The 25,303-nt window shown below is 45.3% G+C and overlaps 1 protein-coding gene across 1 annotated transcript in view; it reads right to left on the bottom strand.

Annotated features, from left to right (window-relative positions):
- Positions 1-25,303, bottom strand: part of slc1a7b (solute carrier family 1 member 7b) — a gene marked incomplete at both ends in the record, with an annotated part of 95,407 nt that overhangs the window by 64,638 nt on the left and 5,466 nt on the right. Inside the window, one exon of the mRNA XM_080536466.1 lies at positions 11,471-11,550. Coding sequence (XP_080392592.1) covers positions 11,471-11,550 — 80 coding nt within the window. The remainder of the gene's footprint in view (positions 1-11,470; positions 11,551-25,303) is intronic.

Consider the following 25,303-nt stretch of genomic DNA (forward strand, 5'->3'; position numbering starts at 1 on the left):
AAACATTAGAAAAACTGCTGAGTGTTCTAACAGAGCAAGTTGCTTCAAATTGGTCGTTATTATTTTGACTAGAAAGTGTCTGATTTATAGTTCTATTGTGTGAATAGTGTCAAAGAACTAGCGCACTAGCTAGCTAGCTCAGAGGTGATTAGATATACAATCTTTCTTATTCTGCTAGAATTGGGCTTTATGGTAATACCATATGGCATATTTACAGTACATGGACAGTGGATTGAAGCATCGGAAATGTCTGTTTTTTATAGATGGACATACGATTTGTTTTTAAGGTGAGAGAGTAAAGTCAAAATGACATTATCTGACTGCATTGCATACAGCAATCCAATATTCAATTATAATTCTGTTATACATTTATATGGATCAATTTATACCTCTTATTAGATTATAAATACTCTGGTTGTTATGTTTGCCTTTTGGTTGACAGCAAAAGAGAGAGAGAGAGGAGGATAGAGAGGGAGAGAAGGAGAGAGAGCAGGATGGTGTCGGCACACCAGAGAGAGAGAGCAAGAACCAGGTGAGAAAGTGGGCAGGTAGTCTTCTTCTTCGGCGTATGGGTTGTTGTTTACTCCACTCCACCAGGCTCGGGGCCGAGGGGCTACCCTTTTACCACCCCGAGACCTGGTTGAGGGGCTCACCCGGGCTATTTTTCTGGACACCCCTCCAGAAGCCACGTCATCGTCTCGTCATCTAATACCGACAGACCATGCATCCCGTTGGGTGGGTGGTACACCGGGCAATCCAGGATAACATGGTCTGCGGTTTGGTCCTCTGCGCCACACTCGCACGACGCATTTGGGGCCAAGCCCCATCTGTGCATTGATGAGCGGAAACGCCCGACGCCGGTCCGGAGACGATTGAGCCTCACCCAGGATAGCCTTGGCAAGTCCATCCCGAGGGGCTCAGGGCCGGCGACTGGGATGTGGTCACGGAGTTTGGAGATGTTTGCCTCCCACTCCGTGCGCCACGTATGATCCGCCCATCCTGCCGCACTGATGTTAAGATCTCTGCATTGCTGCCTGAGATCCTGTGCGGCAGGCACAAATGGGTGTCTCGACTTGAGACGCCGGGGGGGCTCCGCTGTTATAGTGAGCCTATCATGGAGCAGATGGTTATTAAGCTCCACGGCCCGGCAGGCGAGACGTGCTGTGGCCCCCATGCGGTGGAGGCCTGCGGGCGGGATGCCTGCTAGAATGGGAAGGTTGTCCACGGGGGTAGGACGCAGGCATCCTGTCACAATGCGCAAGGCTTCGTTTATAGGCGAGTCGCTGAGGCGGGTGTGGGCACTGCGACACCATACTGGGGCGCAGTATTCACTGTTTGAATAAACAAGGGCTAGGGCTGCCGTGCACAAGGTCCTTGCGCCGGCGCCCCAGCCCGAGTCAACCAGTCGCCTCATCAACCAACCAGTCGCCTCATCAACGCCACACGAGCGCAGTGACTCGAGGTGCCAGCGAAACGTGAGCGTCCTGTCCAATGTCATGCCGAGATAGACTGGCTCAGCGGAACATGGCAGGGGAGTTCCATCTAGGAGCTCACGTTTAGCCTCCCTGTTGTTAAGGTGGAAGGCAGCCGACACCGTCTTTGCCTCGCTAAGCTTCAATCTCCATTTCCGGAAATATGCCACTATTGTCTGCAAGTCCTGGCTCAGAATCCCCTCCACAGACTGCCAATTTCCAGCAGAGTATACCACTGCAAGGTTGTCTGCGTAGGCGTACTTCCGCGAGAGTGTGTTGGGCAGGTCATAGGTGTAGATATTATAGAGGAGGGGGGCCAGGGGCCTCATTTATAAAAAAGTACTTGAACGTCATCTTTGACTTTCACGTAAGCACATTTTTCTAAACGGACGTAAGCATTATTTATAAAACGGGCTGAGATGGTTTAAAGTTGCGTACGTGCTTCCTTCTATAAATACCAACGCAGGTAAAATGAACGCAGGTGAATGAGGCTTGTATTAACGCCCTGTGATAGCGGCTCAATTATAGCGGTTGAATTAAGACAAGTGCTATAATATAGGGTAGGCGTTCGTCTGGAAGTGGGAGAGGGCAGAGTAGGGTGGCTTCTCGGTAAATTGCATTTGTAACGTTTGATCATGACAACTAACCAGGCACATGCTTATACTCTACTCAAGTTGTAAAAGAAAATCAGGGGAGGTGGTGGATTTTATCATATGAGGACAATTTTAGCATCCCCTCAGCGTCAGTGACTTCAGTGTCAGTAACTTGGTAAAAATGTCATTGCATGTGTGCGCACCTTGAAATAGCAGTAATACCACGTTCATTGATAAAATGACATTAAGTATGGAAAGAGGGGGGCGATTTTGACTGTTTTTATTTCAGGGGGGATGCCATCCCCCCTCAACTCGAGTGCTGCTTATACTGTAATAATATAATGGTCTTATTCTTATAAGGATCCAGTTTGTCCGGCAAGGGGGAGAAAGTCAGGGCAGCAGCACGAAGCAGTGGTCCCTCCTGTCTCCTGGAGGAGAGTGGAACATGAGAGCTGACCTCGATCGACAGCTGAAGTTCCCACACGAGATCACATCAACCTCCCTTCGGCCAGATGTCGTACTCTGGTCTACCCCGATGAGGACAGTCATCATGGCGGAGCTGACCGTTCCATGGGAAGAGGGGATGGAGGCTGCCTTTGAGAGAAAGAAGGAAAAGTACACAGACTTGGCAGCTGCGTGCTCGCAAGCAGGGTGGAGGGCAGTCACCTATCCTGTGGAAGTTGGGTGCAGAGGCTATACAGGAACATCTACACAGCGGCTCCTGAGGTCGCTGGGGATCACAGGATCCAAGCTGAGAAAGGCGCTCAAAGACCTGGCGGAGGAGGCTGAACAAGGGAGCTTCTGGCTCTGGCTCAGAAGAAAGGACAAGGCGTGGGGGAAAGGAGGATCCTAGGGCTGGCTGCAGGGAGTGGCAGGGAGACGTCCCTGTCACTGCTCCACCACCTTGAGAGGTTCCGGGATTAAAGAAGCGAAACATCAGTGAAGGGTGGCTCCCGGCTGACGACCCTGCAGTCAGCCCACTGGCACCGTCGTAGGTGCGACAGGCAGCAATGCCCAGCAGGTATTACCCACCTGTGCTTTCATCTATCTAATCTGGCTTGCCAGTGACTACTGAGAAAAGAGCAGTTGGCATCCAGGAAAGACTGGTGGGCTGCCAGGGAAGTGTGGCTGGCGGCAGGAAAGACTGCACCGGGGGTGGCGGGGCTAGTTACCCTTTAAACACGTCCTTGTAGCCTTGCTACAGGGACTCCCCAAACTAACTACAAGCAGAAAAAGGAAAAAACAACCCGGCGGTCCACCGAGAGGCGGGATGGAAGATGGACCAATCAGGACAGATAACACAGTAACGACTGGAACGGCAACGACTAACGATCAAAGGATCCTGAGAGAATGCAGCTGTGGGTGGTCCAAAGTAACAACCTACTTGGGCCTGCGGATCCACCAGGGGAGGACAAAATGCGGCGGCAGCTACCAGATGCAAGCTTGCACTGCGCCAGCAGGTCAGACAAGGAGGAATCAGAGCCAGGTTGAGCACCACAGTGCTACTGATCCCACCATTGCATCCGGTGAGAGAGAGCAAGAACAGCCTCCCCAGCAGGATTTGCAACCACATCTGCACGACCCACAACAGGAGCATCAGAGCAGAACGTCAGGTAGAGAATCCACCAAAGAAACCCCAGAGAAGCCAGACCAGAAACCCAAGATCAAGTGGCCAAAGGCCAGCGACAAGGATTCATGGAGAAGCTTCGACGAAAGCTTACATACCACCCTCCAGAACAGTCTAAGAGGCAGCACAACGTCCAAGCTGAACATCTTCGGCCATATCATCTATGAGGAAGGCAAGGGAAGATTTGGAGAGATGCCTCAGAGGAGGACCGTTCCTAGGCAGAGCGGGAGACGGGAGAGAGAAATCCTCCAGCTGGTAAAGGAGCGGTGACGTTTGCGGAAGGCATGGAGGAGAGCTGAGGAAGAGGAGAAGGAGGGCTTGCAGAACCTCTGGAGTCAGATCAGAACCAGACTCACCCACCTGAGGCGAGCTGAAAGGATCAGGAAACGTAGAAGCAACAAGGAAAAGGCAAGGACGAACTTCTTCCGGGACCCGTTCAAGTACGCCCGGGGTTTGCTTGAGGAGACGAAATCGGGGAAGCTGCAGACCACCGAGCAGGAGCTGGAGGAACACATCAAGGACCAGCTCAGTGACAGCCAAAAGGAGAGTCCCCTTGGTTCCCCAGGGCACGTACCGCTCCCACCCGAGCCCTCTTCTCAGTTTGACACCACTCCCCCCAGATGGTCTGAAGTTAAGCAGGTGGTGGAGCATGCGAGAGCTGCATCTGCACCCGGACCAAATGGAGTCTCCTATAGGGTATACAAGAACTGCCCAATGACCCTGAAGCTTTTGTGGAGACTAATGGGCATTGCCTGGAAAACAGAATCCATCTCTTCAGCATGGAGCAGAGCAGTCACTACCTTCATCCCGAAAGAGAAAGACTCCCATAACATCAGCCAATTCAGAGGCATAGCCTTATTGAATGTGGAGGGGAAGATTTTCTTCTCAGTGATGGCAAAGCGCATGACCAGCTACCTCCTGGCAAACAATTACATCGACACCAGCTGTCAGAAGGCAGGCGTCCCAGGATTTCCTGGCTGCGTGGAGCACTCGGCTATGATCTGGGAACAGATCCAGACAGCGAAGCGGAGCAAATCAGACCTGCACGTCGTTTGGCTGGACCTTGCAAATGCATATGGGTCTGTTCCCCACCAGCTCATCCACTTTGCCCTCAAATTCTTCCACATACCACCGTGCATCCAGAGCCTACTAGCAACCTACTTTAACAACTTCCATGTATGCTACACAACCCAGGAGTTCTCAACGTGTTGGCACCGGCTGGAGAAAGGGATAGCGATGGGTTGTTCGATCTCCCCCATCCTTTTCACAGCAGCGTTTGAGATCCTAATCGGCGGAAGACAGATGGTCCGAGGAATCAGATCCCAGTCAGGTCTGCGACTCCCAGCCCTATGGAGTTATATGGATGATGTCACCACACTCCTTCAGACAGCAGCGTGCACAGCGAGACTTCTGAAGAGGCTTGAGGAGCTCCTAACATGGGCCCGGATGAGGATAAAACCAACTAAGTCCTGCAGTCTCTCAATCAGGAAAGGAGCCCGGAATGACAACATCTCTTTCTCAGTGGATGGCGAGAAGATCCCGCTGCTAGTGGACCATCCTGTGCGAAGCCTCGGAAGGCTTTACACGGCTGACCTTTCTGACAAGCACATGGCTTCTTCTGTCACTTCCCAGCTCTTAGACGGCCTGAAGAAGATCGACCAAAGCCTCCTGCCAGGGAAATTCAAGGTGTGGTGTTACCAGTTCACCTTATACCAACGTCCCATGTGGCCCCTGAAGTTGTGTGACATCACTTTAACAACAGTGCTAAAGTTGGACGCAAAAGCCAACAACTACATCCGCAATGGCTGGGCCTTCCCCGCTGCCTCACTAATACAGCGCTGTTTGGAAGAACCACACTGAAGCTCCCACTGAAATCCATCAGCCTGGGCTATAAACAAGAGAAGGTGAGACTCAAGTGGGATGCCAAGCAGGCAGTTGACCAGGCCATCAATCGCTTGAAACACCAGGAGATCGTCGGGGTGCTGCAGCCAGGCAGGACTGGTTTTGGATGGGGATCAGCACCCAAGATGTGGTCCAAGGCAACGAGGAAGGAAAGGAAAGATCTAGTGATCTCCGAAGTCGTAAAGATCGAAGAGGAGTGCTACAAAATCAGAGCCGTGGGCCAACAACAGCAAGGAAGGTGGACAACGTGGGAGGCTGTGATCAACAGAGCCATCACATGGAAGGATATGTGGAGGCTGCCCCAAGCAAGGCTGAGCTTCTCGATCAGGGCCACCTACGACACCCTTCCCAGTTCCCGGAACCTGCACCTCTGGTACGGCACAGAGGAGACCTGCCAACTCTGCAACGCCAACAACCCAAACTTGCGACACATCCTCTCTGGATGCAAGGCGGGACTGACGCAGGGTCGGTACAGATGGCGGCACGACCGGGTGCTGCGCAAACTAGCGGAAATTCTGGAAGCCTAATGGCCCATAGGGCAGGAGCCTATCTCCTGTTTCCGTAGCGTGAGGCGGCTTAATGTACAAGTACACCCCCTGGACATGACGCTGGTATGTTGCAGGGTCTTACCCCCCCCAAGGCAGCAAACGTAGGGGAGACACTGCATAGATACTGTATACTACATACCACGCTTAACTTTCTCCTATTCACAAAGATTCTCTCGAATTCTCTCTACTTCTCGGCTTATAAAGTAAACGAGGACAATGGCTATAGATATAGGGGATGGAATTCCACAAAGGTCAAAATCCAGAGTGAGTTTAAATGGCCCAAGGATGGCATTAACACTGCGAGCGCGACGTTTTTTCACCTACTTTTAGCGCGACGAGGTGTCGAATCACACGACCACTCTTCACAATGGGGGAGTGTGTATTGACGCACAAAGATTGCTGGATGGCGATGTCACACAAGAAGAGAAAATGACAAGATCACTAGGCTACCTCTAAAAATGCATAAAGTTCCTATGCGCAGAGAAGCAGAGAAGCGGGGAAATTATTAGCGCAATCTGATATGAAGCTTGAGTCAGCTGAAAACGAACTATGGAACAAATTAAATGATATACTGTATATGGAGAGGAGATTGATTGTGACTGCGGGAGCTTTACTAATGAATGAAAGTTGATTATCATTATTAAAAAAGAATAGTAATAAATATTGCAATATTGTGTTATCATAATTATGAGCTTCACAGTGATAAAGTCTGTTTATTTGTCGTGGAATTCGCCGGTAACGTCAGCCCCTGCAACTGCTCACAGGGGTTGTGAGTTGTGATTATATGTGATTATATGGAATGGCTGAATATGTTCATTCTTTTTATTTTGATTACATTATATAATTGTATTTGGTATAATGACAAATAAACGTGAAACTTGAATGATCTCACAGGAGCGCGTACCTGCATGGTAAAGTGGAGAGGAGATTGATCGGGACTGCATGAGTTTTCATTAGGCTACTAATGAATGATGGTTGATTATTATAATTTAAAAAATAATAGTAATAAATATTGCAATATTGTGTTATTATAATTATGAGCTTCACAGAGATGCACAAGCCTGTCGTGTTTATTTGTCGTGAACTTCACGCCGGCAGTAACATCAGCCTGTCAGCCCCGGCGACTGCTGTAAGCTTAGTAAGCGGGAGAGCCGTGTTTGAAACCCGCTTGGCTGCCCCCAACTCTCTCTCTCCTGCCTGGGTGGTGTGTATTTACGAGGTGGTCACCACAACACACGCACACTTTATTTGTCAAATACACGCTCTTGCGTGTTTCCATTCATGATTATGTGTTTCTGTAAATTCATATACAGTATCCTATTGCATTATTTGAAAATTGACAGCGCTGTAAATAGTGTCATTAAATGCACAACGCACGTCATTTCACAGGACTGATCGACTTCACTAGATCTGTCCAATAAAATGAAAAATTCTGAGTGGGACTGCTAAATTCCCTTGGTTTAGTAATTCGTTCGCTCGGTTTAGTAATTCGTTAGGGTTAGGCCCTACGAGCCAGGACGATCGCAAGGATTAGGGTTAGGGTTAGGGTTAGAATCCTTGCGATCGTTCTGGCTCATAGGGCCTAACCCTAACCCTAACGAATTACTAAACCGAGAGAACGAATGACTAAACCGAGGGAACAAATTACTAAACCGAGGGAACGGATTACTAATCCGAGGGAACAGATTTACTAAATCGAGGGAACGGATTCACACATCAAATATTTTTTTTCTACCATGTGACCCCAGATATCCGTAGCAGTGGCGGCTGGCCGATAGAGGGCGCTGGGGCGCCGCCCCCACTTTCACTTCCTAGTTGTGATTTGTAAAAGTTTTTTTTTTTAAATAAACATTGTTTATTCACAAAATGCGGCTGATATTCTGTCGGCGCCTATCAGCATTCATTAAAAATCCTCTAATACAATAAACATTTTTATCTGTGTGTGTGTGTGTGTGTGTGTGTGTAAAACTCACTGTTAAAATACATAGGGGAGGAGTCGGGGCGCCGGTCATTGGAAGTCTATGCCAGGACGAATACATTTCGCTTACACGTGAGCTGTAGCAGCGCTCCAATTGGCTGTCTCTATTTCTTGGCCAGGGCGCACAAATGTGCGTCCTTAATCTCCGGTTGTATTGCAGACAATGCATTATGCTGAGGACTTCTGACTTCCGGTTTTCCGGACTTCGGGCTTCCGGAGTATTTTAAATGAACATTCGTAATGTCTGTCTCTGATGTTCATGGTCAATTAAATCAGCCTATTTTGTGCAACTAATAATGTTCCCGCTAATGGGTTAACCAAGCAGCCTCGCACCTAACGTGCAAGCACCTATCTTCGAACTATTCATAGCAATATGCGCGGGGGCGGAGGTACGGGTAAACACGGCTCATGTTCTGTCATCAAAGGTAAGAGTTGGTTTTCTTTAACTCAGCTGATGCATTGTTGTGTTTCTGACATGGTCTGGTTGTGTTTCTGACATGGTCTGGTTGTGTTTCTGACATGGTCTGGTTGTGTTTCTGACATGGTCTGGTTGTGTTACAGACATGGTCTGGTTGTGTTTCTGACATGGTCTGGTTGTGTTACAGACATGGTCTGGTTGTGTTACAGACATGGTCTGGTTGTGTTTCTGACATGGTCTGGTTGTGTTACAGACATGGTCTGGTTGTGTTTCTGACATGGTCTGGTTGTGTTACAGACATGGTCTGGTTGTGTTACAGACATGGTCTGGTTGTGTTTCTGACATGGTCTGGTTGTGTTTCTGACATGGTCTGGTTGTGTTTCTGGCATGGTCTGGTTGTGTTTCTGACATGGTCTGGTTGTGTTTCTGACATGGTCTGGTTGTGATACATCATTGAATGTGTTGACCACCATCACTCTCCATCATCATCCATCATGTGTCTATGAAATAGATAGTACTGTACTACTGACTGCAGCATTCATCTCTGCTCATTGATGTAGCCATGTCACACAGACACATAGTACACATATTCATCTGCTACCTTTATTAACCTGAGTGTAGCTGTGAGGCCTGTACTAGCCTTGTTGACTAGACTTCCTCCTTGTCTGACACTGGGTATTGGACCGTACCGACGTCCATAGACCGGTCACTCTTCCACCTCAGTGTCTGTAGTTGACAGGGTAACTTCTCCATGGCCCACACGGTCATTTTAAGGGGGAAAGTTGAAATTACACAATGGTTGTAACGCCAGTGCGTGTTTTATGCGCGTGCACGCGACCAAAAAATCGTGCACGCGGGGAAAAATCGCGCGCGCTGCGCGCGCGAAAGACGACCCCCCCGCCACACTGCTGTGCCCCACCCAAAAATTTTAACACCAGCCGCCACTGATCCGTAGATATCTGCAAAACTTCCTAACAAAATATGGAAATAAAGAATGGAATAAAGTGGAGCCCACTCCAATTGAAGGGTTCTTGATAAAACTGCAAAAAGGGTTCGGGGATAAGAAAATTATATGTGACCATTACCAAATATTTCTAGCCATGAATTTGAATAATACACTGCAGATAAAATGGAGATGGGAAACTGCAATGAACATGGACATACCACAGGACATATGGGAGGAAATATGCACTGAAGCCCATTTAGTAACTAATTCAAATACATGGAGGAAATTCAAATGGAAAGTGATCATGAGATTTTTTTTGAGAAATTGCAGTACGCAAATTGGCAACCACACCCACATATTCTGGTCATGCCCCAAATTATGAACATTTTGGGAAGAGGTGTTTGAGGCAGTATTCCCAAATTTCACAAAAGATCCAAAGATGGGAGTAGTACATTAGAAGGCATTGATGGAAGAGCAGAAACATATCTATTACAAATATTACTAACGGCAGCAATTAAATGCATTAAATTAAGTGGTTAAAACCTGACCCTCCACATATGTGGACTGAGAAAGTATGGGAAATGTATCGGATGGAACAAATAACATACTCTCTGAGAGTCCAAAAACATATATTTAATAAAAAGTGAAGCCCTTTCATGTCTATATTAATACAGTGAACCCTTCCACATATCCGGATTCATATATCTCGGTATCCCCAACTCACCGCATACACATGCCTACACCATTACACTCACTCACACACAACCCCAGACCCCAATCCCCCCTACCCTTTTAGTTTTATTGTCATCGTTTTTGTTGATTGTTTGTTTTTGCATTGTGTGTTTGTCACTAAATTGTTTTTCTTTAAATTATTTATAACCCATATGTACAGCTAAAAGAATAGAGAAAACAGACAGAAAGTAGACAAAAATGTGGACTTGATTGTACAAGTTGCTGAAACTGAAATAAAAACGAAGTACATTTTAAAAAAAGAAATCTCATGCTACAGACACACACACACACACACACACACACATACATACATACCTACATACACACACACACACACACACACACACACACACACACACACACACACACACACATACATACATACATACACACACACACACACACACACACACACACACACACACACACACATCACATATAGAAGCGGCTGCACCTTTTATTAATGATAATAATAATAATAATAATTATAATTATAATTATAATAGTTTCATTTAAAAGTGCCTTTCTCAAACTCAAGGACACTGTAGAGAAAACTAAACAAAACGTAACATAATCATATAAGAGCAGGTATGGGGAATAGTGTTACTCAGGACCCATGCCATGCTGTACAAAGGTGAGTCTGAACAGATGAGTCTTGAGTCTGGTCTTGAATGTATTGAGAGTATCAGAGCATCAGATGGCTGTTGGAGGGTGTTCCACACCTTGGGTGCAGCAACAAAAAAGGCTTGGTCGCCAAGTGTGCGTTGCCTAGTGCAGGGTATGACGAGGAGATCAGCATCAGAAGATCGGATCAATCCTGTGTCAAAGCACATCAAAGGACACTTCCTACTCAGGCCATGTCACACCTCCATTCTATGGGTTGCAACAACCAAAAAGGTAACTTAAGCAAATCAAGTCATCCTGCACACAGAGAAGTGTAAATGGATTTGGTGACTCCAGCTATGTGATTTACATGTGTTTAAATGTGGCTGATACAAAGATAGTGATCGTCTGATCTTCCATTGTGAATGGTAATCAATGTATGTCTTCATTCGTTAAACCGTCCAGTCCTTTTTTTATATTTCAGCACTTTTATCAAAATTCTTGAAGGCCAAACAGAGAGTAAGGATCAGCTCTGATTTTCCGGCCTTTGATGTGGAGAGACTCATTAGAAGTGTTAGGGTAGTGCTAGGGTTTCTATGGCCTTTGATGAGGAGTATCATTTCTACAACACAAAAAGAGAGCTGACTGTACCTGGACACGACGAGGGGAAGGATGAGCATCTTCAACATCCTCATCAACAACTCTCCGGGGAACTGGAAATATTTCACTTCCTGTGTAGGAAACAAACAACCATTATTTACGCTGACAGGAGCCTGGGGCATATGTGTAACTGGGTGTACACATGGCTAGGGAAGAAGAGCAACAACGCTGCTGGAAATAAGTCATTTTAATGCAAACTGGCAATGTCAGACTGCAATTTCTCAATCCCAATCTCGGGTCGTCTGTATTGCAAACACATGTGACCGCATCTGAAACAGATGTTAACCTGGAGGAGCTACTTCAATTTTACTGTTACAATTGTTCCAAACTGTTATTATGCTAATGCCACATACTGTTAATATGCTAATGCCACATACTGTGAAATAAATAATGAATTCTGCAATTCTGCTCTTCTGAACTTTCCACTGGCTTTTTCTAGAGCCACCAGTTCACCTTTTCGTTTTAGCTGGCTAGCAACTCAAACATTCAGCTTATTGTTTTCTTTAATGAAGCGGGAAAGATTTGAGTTTGTGTAGACAGAGGATTCGGTCCATTTCTTTCTCTCAGAGGAACAGTATGGAAACACGCTCAATTGTGCATCTAGGATACTGAATAATAAAAAAAATAAAAATAAAATAAACTTCAGACATAAAATCTTCTTGCAACCCCTCCCATTTTTTCTGCGCTCCTCGAACCGCTGCATTAGAAGACCAACCGAAACCCACCTCCCCCATGTCTCTTTTATCCCACATGGCCTGTAGGTGATTATTTTTAGCAGTAAGTATGTGTGGGGAACATGGCACGTTCTGGCCTGCAGGTGGAGCCGGACTGTGGTGGAGTGTGGATGATGGAGCTGATTGTCCTCAGTTAGACTCATCACCCAAATGGCTTGTTAACCTGTGTGTGTTTGTTCCCTCCGGCAGTCAACGAGGCGGGGAAATCCGGCCAGAGGCACCATTCGGTCGTATTGGCATGGACATTATCGGGCCATTTGAACGTTGCACACAGGGCTATCGGTTTGTTTTAGTCTTGATAGATTATGCAACCCGCTACCCCGAGGTAATACCGCTTAGTACTATCTCTGCAAAGAGTGTAGCACAGGCGTTATTCCATGTCGTCTCCCGGGTGGGGATTCCGAAAGAAATCCTCACCGACCAGGGCACTAATTTTATGTCACAAACACTTAGGGAACTTTACGGGTTGTTGGACATTAAGGCGGTCCGAACGAGCATGTATCACCCGGCCACTGATGGTGTGTGTGAGCGGTTCAATCAGACGCCTAAGTCAATTATCCGTAAGTTCATACACAATGATAGTCGTAATTGGCATAAGTGGTTAGACCCTCTGTTGTTTGCAGTGCGGGAAGTACCCCAGGCTTCCACAGGGTTTTCCCCCTTTGAACTGTTATATGGGGGCGTCCTAGACCTAATTAAAGAAAGCTGGGAGGAAGGGTCTAGTGACAGTAAAAATTAAATCCAATACGTCCTGGACCTGCGTGCAAAGCTTCACTCACTGGGGGGTTATATCGCGGGAGCATTTGCGCGAGGCCCAGGAGCGTCAGAAACACCTGTACGACAGAGGGAGTGGCCTACGCAATTTCGCGCCGGGAGAAAAGGTCCTTGTGGAATGGAATGGACTGCACTTATATAGCGCCTTTATCCAAAACGCTTTACAACGGCCTCTCATTCACCCATTCACACACCAATGGCAGCAAGCTACTATGCAAGGCGCCGGCTCGCTCACTGGGAGCAATTTGGGGTTCAGTGTCTTGCCCAAGGACACTTCGACATGTGGCCAGCCGGGGCTTGAACTGCCGATCTGCCAAACTTGCACCCTCTGTGCCTCGAATCTGCTACAGTATGGAAATACCCTACTGTGGAAAGAGTCAGTCTTGTCAATAGTCTAGTCAAATCAACAGCCGTCAGGTTTATGTGTATGGATGTGTGTACATGTGGAGTACATGTGCTGGTTGTATTTTGTTTAACATCCAGAGCTGTCTAATTTATTCTAGATGATGAAACAGTTGCTACACTGTAAGTGTCAGACAGAGCATTATTCCACTGCTGTAGCTGATACCACAGAGGGATAATTCAGGCCAGCATTTAACATTGAAGAAGAGATCTGACAGTGAGGGCTTGTAGAGTGCATTAGGCTAAACTAATTGACTATACTCGAGACTATAGCAACACAAAACGTACCCACACATCCTAAAACTCCCAACACGCCAGTGCCTCTCCTCCTGTTGCCCTGCCCCCTTCATGTTACAACCAGTCAGAGTTGGCAGTTTGTCAAATACTTTGAAAAAGCTTCTTTCCCATAATCTATCACTTTGGTGGCTAGGCAAAGGAAGTTTGCTACGGGAGTCGATGGGCGGTAATCCATTTTAAAGCTCAGAGCTATAGCTAGCTATCTTATAGATAAAAAAAGAGAGAAAGTGAGAAAGTGAGTGAGTGAGAAAGAGGGGGGGAGAGAGAGAGAAAGCAAGCAAGCAAGAAACATAAAGCAAGGAAACAGGTGAGGTTAGAGCTTGGCCTGGTTTGTGACATGCTTGCCAACTGGAGCCCCATTCTAAAACCGACGTGAGGGTGAATGAGTAAAGACAGAAAGGTGTGCTGGGATGTGTGAGAGAAAAGGAGAATTAAGAGGGTGATATAAACAGAAAGGAGAAGTGGGTGAGAGACAGACAGACAGACAAGTGTAAGGAGATTAGAGAGGTACTGTTGTGCGACTGTTGTGCGACAGAAAGACAGGAATAACAAGGGAGTGTATAAAGGGAAAGGATGAAAGTGAATGGAGGAGACAGAGAAAGGGGAGTGGACGAGAGAAATGGACAGAGGGGAAGAGAGAGGCTGGTACATGATAATGACAGCTAAAGAGCTTTTCTGTACGGCATTAAGCAGAGAGAGAGCTTAGTTTGCAGTTTAAGAGCAGGATCAGCACTTGCGTACGGTTTGGAAGGATGTTTATGTGTGATGTGTTTGTGTGTGTGCTTGTGCATGCATGTGCGTGCGTATATGTGTGACTGTCTGTGTCTGTGTCTATGGCATGAGGAACAACTGCAGCTATTGCAAAAGGACCAGTTAAGAGGCCAAAGTCTGACAGGACTCGTTTTTAGCCAAGTGCCACAGAACAAGGAGAGCCAGTCACACTGAACAACATCCCTGACCACTAATATACTGTAGCATTACAAGTCCTCAACACGTCCTATAACAACAAGCATCGTCCTCCTCTCTCATTGTAATGTGGAATAAAGTGCATTTTTTTTCAAGATGTGAATGAAATGAGGAAATATGACAACGACTCAAACCAACCGGACCATATTTGAAGATGCATTCTTTTTTGTGTATATTTAGTAAGTATTTAAATATTTTAAGTATTTAACCTTTATTTATACAGGTTAGTCTCATTAAGAGACCTGTATGGAGCTATTTTAGTGCCATCAGAAATTGAATTGTATTTGATAGATTGAATTGAATATGAGCACAAATTGAATTATATTTGACAGATCTGAATTGTATTTGACAGATTGAATTGCATTGAATTCAGTTTTCATTATTTTAATTCAGTTTTCAAATTCAGTTTCTCTAAATACAATTCGTTTTTTCTCAAAATACAATTCAGTTCTCAGGCACTCATCCGGGGACTCTGGGCTAGGTAGAATAATAGAGCACCGATTCTAACTCCTATCCGAATTCATAAGAGCAACGCATCCGGGTACTTTGCTCTCCCGTCATGTCCACGCCCCTTTTTGGGTGATAGAAGTGTAGAAGTTTGACTGGCGGTCAATGGAAACGTCTGGTCTTTGCTACTTTAATCCGATAAAATAAGACAACCGTAGTGCTTTTTAGATATTAGGAGCCCAAATCCGATGGCCAGTTAGCCAAACTATTATATAGTGTCGTTGCCGATCAATGATCGACGTCGTTATATAGAGAAAATTAATGAAATAGGGGTTGATTCATCAGAGCAGTCATACGCCATCTCCCTGTCATCGGGGATTTGTAGTTCTTCATTTGATTTGCCGTGTAAATCCCCAGATGAGAGTGTTACATTAGTTTTCTTAAGATAAAAGTAGCCTACTGTTAATCAGTATTTAGCCTGTATGGTGTATATGAAGATGTTATAGCTAGCTAGCTACGATTTATCATGAAAATAATGAACAGCCAGCTCGATCCAAAACTAGGGCCGGTGGAGGAAGGCAAGTGTCACATTGGACAGACTACCAAAACAGAAAAATAAAGTATCTTAACGACAGCAAAAGTGATGGATGTCAGAAATACATTACCTGGAGATTCAATAAGGTACTTTTATATGACAGGATATGGGTTAGGGTTATATGACACCTGTAGCGAGATAGATAGATAGAGCCAAAAGTAAAAAGTCGCTGAGAGACGCAAGCAGGGTCTGGGCTGGTAATTGTATGACGCGCCAAACAATCCGCTGAGATGAAAAGTACGTTTTAGAGCATCTATTGAATAGAACAATCAAACTTGGCGACGTACAAAAAGAATCCATAAGCGATCAAAACCAGAAAAATAACAAACAATGCGTATAGAATATGCGTATAATGCGGTCAACACAAATACATCGCTCCCCTCTCTCTCCACTACCGCCATGCAAGATGCGCAGGTGCTTAAATTACCTTGCAATATCACCCCCCATAACCATATGACTTCTCAATACGGTGATCTAGGCAATAAACAAACAATCAAAGTAAACTTGAAACGGGTGGTTCATCCACATGGATGGAGGCAGACTGAAAGGACACACATTCATTGCCATAAATGTTCTCCATATAACAACGTCGATCATTGATCGGCAACGACACTATATAATTGTTTGCATGACTGGCCATCGGAAATGAGATCCTAATATCTAAAAAGCGATACAGTTTTCTTATTTTATCGGATTAAAGTAGCAAAGACCACACATTTCACACAAGTCAAACTTCTACACTTCAATCACCCAACAGGGGACGTGATCGTTCTGATGACAGGGAGATGACGCGCAATTGCTCTTAGAATCGGTGCTCTATTATTCTACCTAGCCCAGAGTCCCCGGATGAGTGCCTCTAAAACTGAATTGTATTTTGAGAAAAACTGAATTGTATTTTGAGAAAAACTGAATTGTATTTTGAGAAAAACTGAATTGTATTTTGAGAACTGAATTGTATTTTGAGAAACTGAATTTGAAAACTGAATTAAAATAATGAAAACTTAATTGAATACAATTCAATCTGTCAAATACAATTCAGTTTGTGCTCAGATTCAATTCAATCTGTCAAATACAATTCAGATCTGTCAAATACAATTAAATTTCTGGTGGCACTAAAATAGCTCCATAGACCTGTTTCAACAGCAGCAGGGGAACAAAGTTTCAGACAAAAAAATGTGCACACACAGACACAACATTGAACAAACTATGGACACAAGAGTTACATATCACAAACTAAACTACACCTACACCTAACTAAAACAGCTGTCACACATCTGTGATACTTGAATCGACCAAGTGTTTAAAATCCACCAAAGTGACAAGATCATCAAGTTTTAAACTGTTCTGGAGAGAATTCCAGGACCATGGAGCGCAGTAACTAAAACTGTTTCTACCATGACTTATTCTTAATTTTGGGACTGGTAAAATGAAGTGCGAGTGAGACCGTAATTGATATTTATTTTCTGACCTAATCAAAAAGGATAAGGAGATAAATCTTATAAATCAGAGTATACCAGTGTTTGAGCCTACACAGAATGCATCAATAACGAGCACCCCACAGCACTGTAGAGATCACAATGATGTGTCAAACATTTGTGGTTAATAATGAACCTGAGCCCCGCGGTGGTGTAGCGGTCTAACCACTGGCCACTAGTGCATGCTGCCCACCGGGGACTGGGTTCGAATCCCAGCTCGCCAGATCCGGATATGGCTGGGGCACACACGGGGAGCGGCATATTGGGCGGCCGCTCCCGAGGGCGGTATAGGAGTATTTCCGGACAAGGATCCGTCGCGCAACAGCGCCCCCGGGGTGCCGGAATAACAGGTGCTGGGCTCGAGGAGCCAGTCAGCTAGTCTGCCTGGCGGCCTCTTCTGGGACTGCCGGCCACGGGGTCGTGCGGCGGATCCTTCGCAATAGGCAGGGGATAATTGGATGCTAGGTTGGGTTCAATTGGCTACCAAATTGGGTGAAAAAGGGATAAAATCTGAAAAAACAAATTTTAAATAAATAAAATAATGAACCTGAGAACCGCGTGTACTGAATAAAGCACCCTCAGGGTAGTGGTGGAGGCCTGCATATGTGTGACAGCAGCTGGTGAAAGTGGGAGCAAGTTGGCAACCGAAACAAAATTCAGACTTTTATTATGAAAGATTTAAATGTCATCGTTGTTGAAAATCTATGACACACTCGCAAGTCAAGCCAAATTATTGCCATGCAATGGATTACTCACCAAATCCATTGCATTGCGTGTCTCATTGATCTTCAACAACATTTAAATGTATTTACATTTTTCGGAATAAGTTTGTACATTTTGATTGGTTGCCCACTTGTTCCTGCTTTCATGAGCTGCTGTCGCATATACAATATCACAAAAATCCAAGACTGACAGGAATGTACCAGCTCCTTACCAACAAGCCTTATACCAGTAATAAAAACCTTTTCTCAGCCTTTGCTTCCTTTCCAGTTCTTACAGTGAAGCTCAGCTTGTCATCCACCCAAACTCCCAGATATTTGTACACTATGGCTTGCTCTTGTCCGTCCAATGTAGCAATTTCATGATTATCAAAATGTTTGGCATTTGAAAATACCATGTATTTTGTTTTAACCAAATTCAAAGCTTCAAATCAAAGAAATTCTGTTGAATAGTGTTAAAAGCTGTGGTGTTAAAAGCTGCCCAATGTGATATACAAAAAAACTGTGGGCCTAAAATAGAACCTTACAGCACACCTGAGCACAACTACACATTGTGTACGATTTGATAGGTAATTTATAAACCAATCAACACCAGTAATTCCACATTTCAAGCATTGCACCAACACAATATTGTCCACGGTGTCAAATGCCATAATTTAGGTTGTACAACATTAGTTAGGAACCTGACTGTCTTAACAATGCTACATAATGTTTGGCAATCCTTGCACCCAGACACGGTTAAGAGGGCGGCTGTGGCTCAGGAGGTAGAGTCGCCGTCTATGCGCATGAGCGGAAGGTGAACAGACAAACGTGCGTTTGGTCTGAGAAAGTTTGCAAGCGAGTTTGGCAAAACAATCGAACATTATACCATCTACATTTAAGTGAGTTTAGGTTTTGAGTACCCCGACAGCTTCGTGCTAATCGGGGGCTTCTAAGGACGGACGACATGGCAACAAACACAGCGAACGGAATGGACGACGATGAAAGCAACACGGATAAACGGTACGACGCGAGCCTGACGGTGGAGGTGGGACTGGAGCATGGAAGTAACATCACTGTGATGGAAATGCTGAGAGGAATAAAGGAGGTGTGTGGAAATGTGGAGGGCTGTCGGTCGAAAGGAGACAGAAAATACGAGATCACGCTGGCATCGAGGAGAGGGAAGGACAAGCTCACGGACGGATTCATGATCAAAGACGTGAGAATAATGGGAAAGGACTTGGCAGTGGATGAGATGGTTAAAACAGACTGTGGTGGGGCGCTTAGGTGGCGTCAGGGCCGCTTGGGAGATATGCGAGGCCCTGTGCGAAGTCAGATTTGCGAGGCCTTTTATAATGATGTAGGCTACTGTTATAACCGCGCGACACGCACGCACCGATATATTGCAAGAAATGCGCTCACATGCTGTGCTGATAGACAATAGCATATCTACTTATTTAGATAGTTTACAACCATATTTGTTTCATTTCAAACCTTTTATACTCGTAAAGGATTAGGATTTAGGATAAAGCAGTCATCATACCCAACATTAAATACGCACAAGCCATTATTGACATGAATAGAGATGTTACTCACCACCATGTAGGCCTATCCTTTATGTTGAAAAGCTTACAGCAAAAGCAAAAAGACATGTCCCGTTTTTGAGAGTACACAAGCCACTTTCTTTCTATTTTTTCCCCATTTAGTAGTTTTCGGAGAAATAAAGTTTCACTAAAGTTCCTGTTCTCATTATTTTTAGGATAACTAAATCCAGGTTTCATCTTTGGGGGACCTCTTCTAATGATCACTTCTGTAACTGTAGAGTCCATATGTACCGGCCAATTTACCAGGATCATCATACATGACATATCTAACACCGTAGGCTCGTCTTGCGTTCCATCACTCTCAGCCCTGCTGCTGCTCTGAGTAGCTCCATCTTCCGCCTCCGTATCCTCTACTTCGCCACTCCTGACCATCATCACCTGGGGCTGGGCAGCCCCACTGCTGCCGGTGTAGCAGTTGTCCTCCTCCACCTCAGAGACATCATCTTTGCCTCTCAGGGGGGGCTGTGCCGTGCTACTACTAGCATTGCTAGTGCTAGCAGTAACGTTAGCTTCTTCGGTGCTAACGGGAGCCTCACTTGTTTTTAGAAATGTTTCGAACCAACCTCTAAGCGAGGCCCTGAAGCCTTCCTTTCTTTTATTTGTATTTCTTTTTTCAGCACCCGATTAACATTTTCTTCCTCGGTCTCGTTCCCTCTGCATTTTATCCGTTGCACTAAGCAGTCACTATGCACAACAAGTGTCAACGCGCGCCCAAAAATTATTTTCACGTTTCACGTAAGGTGTCATACGCCCTGTCCGGACGGCATATAAATTACCGAATTACCCCAGGTAAAAAAAATATTATCGGGGTCCTCAGGTAATTTATATGCCGTCCGGACAGGGCTATAGTTGGAAATTACTTTTTTCTGTTGCTAAGAATCTCCCTGTCCTACAGGTATGCTAGATTTTAAATGTATGATTGACTATGATTATCACATGTGTGAACATTTAGAAATGTATTAAAGGCAAAAATAATAATATGGTCCCTTGCCTGGCGCTTTGGAGGGCCTCGCCAGCCAGGGTACCAAAAAAACAAACAAAAAAAAAAAACATTTTTTTTTCTTTTTTACCCTGCCTCACGCGAGGCCCTCCAAAGCGCGAGGCCCTGTGCCACCGCCCCAGCTAGCCCCCCCTTAAAGCGGCCCTGGGTGGCGTAGCGGGTTAAGCGCTGACCATGTTACCGCAGGGTCCCCGGTTCGATTCCAGCCGGGGACATATCCTGCATGTCATCCCTCCCCTCTCTCTCACCCATCCTTCCTGTCTGAATATTCACTGAAACTGTCAATAAAAATGAAAAATATGAGTTGGGACTGCCCCACTCAGAAAAAATTACTTAAAAAAACAAAACAAAAAAACTGACTGTGGTTGGGGTGGCTGGGATCTTTGATGATCCTCCAGGCTTTGCTGACACACCGTTTGTTGTCCTGAATGGAGGGAAGCTCACATCCACTCAGCTGTCTGCCCCACCCTCTGTAGTGCTTTGCGGTTGAGGGCTGTGCAATTGCATTTCAACCCCATGCCAACAGCCACCTGAGGTGAATGAGGCGCTGCTTTTTTGTGCCTTTTTCACCACCTGTTCGGTATGCTCATTCCAGGTGAGGTCGTCGGAGATGTGGACACAGAGGAACTTAAAACTGCTGACCCCCAACCTTTCTTCCTGAAGTCCACTACCAGCTCTTGTCAGTGTTGAGAGAGAGGTTGTTCTCCTGGCTGTACTGAGCCAGGCGGTCAACCTCTCTTCTGTAGGCTCATCGCCGTCTGTGATCAGGCTAATCACTGTTGTCTCGTCAGTGAATTTTAATCACAGAGTTGGAGCCATGCGTGGCCACGCAGTCATGGGTGTGCATGGAGTAGAGGAGGGGACTCAGGACACAACCTTGGGGGGCTCCTGTGTTGAGGGTTAGAGGGGTGGTGGTCTTTGAGCAATTCTCACTACCTGTCGTCAGTCCGACAGGAAGTCCAGGATCCAGTTGCATAGGCCGGGGTTAAGGCCTAGGTCTCTGAGCTTGGTGTTGAGTCTGGAAGGGATGATGATGTTGAATGCTGAACTGTAATCTCACATAGGAGTTCCTCTTGTCCAGGTTGGTGAGGGCGGAGTGCCATGCAGTGGCAATGGTGGCGTCAGTCAATCTGTTTTGCCAATACAAATTTGTGAGGGTCCAGGGCAATTGGTAGCGTGCTGCAGATATCGGCCTTGACTTGCTTCTCAAAGCATTTGCTCATGACGGGAGTGAGAGTAACAGGGCGCCAGTCATTTAGGCATGATACCTCATTCTTTTTCGGCACAGGGACAATGATGGATGACTTGAAGCAGGAGGGAACTATACCTGTGGAGAAGGAGAGATTGAATATGTCCATGAACACGCCAGCGAGCTGCGCCGTGCACACTTTGAACTTTGTGTTCTCAAAGCAGGCATAGTAGCTATTCAGCTCGCCCGCTGCGCTGCTTGGTCTCCCTTTGAAGTCTGACATTGTGTGCAGCCCCTGCCACATGCTGCGTGAGTCATTGCTACATCGCGACTCACTCGTGACATCCCGTTTGGTTGCCTAATCACTCTGCGGAGATCATAGCAGGCTTTCTTGTCATTTGTTTTGTCGCCGGATTTGAAGGCAGAATCTCTCACGGTAAGTGTAGCCCTGATTGCACTATTAATCCACGCCAGAACAGTTGTTGTGACTGATCATCACCGTAGGTTACACAAGCAGTTTTTTACCCACACTGCAGTCCAAGCAGCTGGTGATATACTCTGAGAATAATGAGGTTAATTCAAACTGTCAGTGAGTATGGAAGCTCCTGCGATCCTCTCATCTTGTGTATCTTTATGTATCTTGGTTATTAATTAATGTCATAAAACGGTCTCCATCTCCTTCTAAAATGCCTTTAAAATAAGAAGGCAAGGCAGAAACTACCTTGAACAATTCTCCACCCACTCCTTGTTTAGACTCCTTGCCTCAATCCAGCCTGGCTGAAATGATAGAGAGGCTCTTGGTTTCTCTGATCTAGATTCCTGACAAACGGAGGTTGGCCTGCTGTGATCCATATCCTACCCCATCCTACCTTCTACATTCCCTTAGATAAGATGATGTTCAGACACACTGGATGGATGTACTTTTATTATGACTTGACCTGAATTTGTCGTATGTGACAACCATTGCCCCTCACCCTCGCCTGAACATTAGTTTTATGAGACAGATGTGTACAAGTTCAGTACTAAAAAGTGAATTAGCCAAGTTAATGAATAGGTGGCGTTATGATGAGGCAGCAATGACTACTTAGATCCCTAGTGTATTTTCTTGAAATTAATTTAGTAATTATAATCATATAGCTTCCTTATCTTGCTTTTTACCTAAGATTTGTGTTTGTTTAGGTAGCCTGGCATGCACTGAATTTTTTCTCAGTCGGAATAATGATTCTTAACCATAAAGGTCTACCTCACACATTCTCTTTTTGATATTTGAGATGTACAGACTGTTTCATCTTCACTGAATGCTAAAGTGTATGGGGGAATAATATGCCTACTAAGACATTTTATTTATTGATAAAGACATTCATTACCTTTGAGACTGAATTCACAACAGTCACTAGACAGTCAGACTGTCTGGCCATAATCAACACATTGACGATCTCAGCCTAGTAGACAATGAAACCAGTTTTCTCTACTTGAAACTTGACTTTGGATAGACAACAGACACATTTAAATGATTACAAAGACCTGATTGCTCTCTTTTCTCTTGACCTGCACCTAGATGGACTGAGCCATTTGAAGAAGTTCCTGGCTTTTGTGCTTCCCCAGGCCCAGTACTCTAGGACCAGACTAATGGGGCTTTTCCACTAGAGGGCTGACCCGGGTCAGCCCGGGCTGGCCTGCTTCTTTGGCGCTTTTCCATTTGTCGGCCTGGGTCGGTTCGGGTTGCTTCTTTAGCTACCCTTCGATACCAGGAACCAAATTGAGACCCGGAACCTTTTTGCCAGGCTGCGTGTGACGTGTGACGCTGCACACCGTTGATTGGTCAATGGAAATCGTCACAACATCGTCATCGTTTGTGTTCACTGTACACCTCTAACCGCCATCTTTAAATACCACTTCGCTCTTGGAAAATGTCACTACAGTTTCTGTAATAGCTTATTAATAAAGATTCGAAAAATTATGCTGACCATCGTATTATCTTAGTTTAATGTCATTTCAATGCATCATAGAACTTTTATTTACAACAAGCATAACACAAAAATCGCTATTATGTACCGTCTTTGCCCGTGAATAACACCGGCTATGGAGGTGGTACAATCAGTGGAGCCCCTAGACTTTTGGGGGCCCTAAGCAAACAACATTATGGAGGCCCCTGGTAAGGGTCTTAGGCGGGTGACGATGTGGAAAATGTTAAATTGATTTATTTCCCTGACACTAAAATATAATACGGTTTTACGAAGTTCGCGCATATGCGCGCGCTCGTGTGTGTAAGTAAAAAAACAGTCTGAAACAAAGGAATTCATTATAAATGTCATAATGTATTAATTAACAGTCACACACACGTCTGAGTATTTGATCAACAAAGGAGCCATGTATAGTAACATCAAATTGGAGCAATATAAATAATGAAATATCAACTCACAATGGTGCTTATTAGAACTCTTAACACACTTACATTCTGAAACTGCTGGTGTTTTCACATTCTGAAACAGCAACATTAATATGTAATATCAAACAGAGCAAGAACAACAAATAAATAAACAAATAAATCAAAAAATCAATAAACAAGTATATTCTGAAACCGCTGGTGTTCTTATTTACATTTTACATGACTCCACTGGGTCTGTCTGTCTGTCTGCCTGCCTGCTTGCCTGCCTGCTTGTCTGTCTGTCTGTCTGTCTGTCTGTCTGTCTGTCTGTCTGTCTGTCTGTCTGTCTGCCTGCCTGCCTAAGACATCTTACTTATTTTGCACTCTGCATCTTATTTACATTTTTGCACTCTGCAGCTTCTATCCACTTACCACTATCCTGGTGTCGTTTTTCATTGTCTTCTCGTTTCTTTTTTCTTTTTTTGGTGACCAGAAATGTGCGATCGCTTCATGATTGCTGCTGACAGTTGAGAGGAGAAGGGGGCGGGGCTAGACGTCAATTTCAAGCTAGAAGGGGGCGGGGCCCCACTAGGGGGGTTTTGGGGCAGCGGCGTGGATACTGCCAATAGTGGTTACGGATATGGATGTCCGTGGTGTTATAGATCATATAATAACGCCGTAATTGCAGGGAATACTTTACCAAACTAGCTATTTCACAATGAAAAGTAGTTAAACTCTTAACTACCCTCATATTGTTTAGCTTGTCAAACTAAAACTGTCCTTGGATGAATGTATGCGCAGCGCGAGCGCAGCGCAGTGCGAGCAGACTCGAGCGACTGAACGCTGAATGCCATGATTTCCATTGAAAATACATTCATCCAAGGACAGTTTTAGTTTGACAAAAAGGCCCTTTTTGTTTGGTGGCCCCAAGCAATTGCCTTGGTTGCCTCTATGGACGGGGCGCCTCTGGGTACAATCACAATACTCCTTTGCTAACTTCACCATCGATATACGGTCATTTTGAGCCCTTAACCACCGCGCTGACACCCCGAGAAGTTATGCTTTTAACCTTAAACTCAATGAACCGGGAGTTCACCCGCTGCTGCACGTGTATCTATAACGAACGCGGAGATTGAATGAGCCCCGCGTGAGTCAGCCTTTCCGTAGAAATACATCGCTCCGTTATGTATCTAATGTTACATGTTTTAAGGCCGATCTGTGCATGATGGTGCTGCATTATGTTGATCTATTTATATCGATCTATTCTTGCCAATT

The sequence above is a fragment of the Nansenia antarctica genome (genome assembly GCF_963989245.1).
Source record: "Nansenia antarctica genome assembly, chromosome: 7".
Lineage (NCBI taxonomy): Eukaryota > Metazoa > Chordata > Actinopteri > Argentiniformes > Microstomatidae > Nansenia > Nansenia antarctica.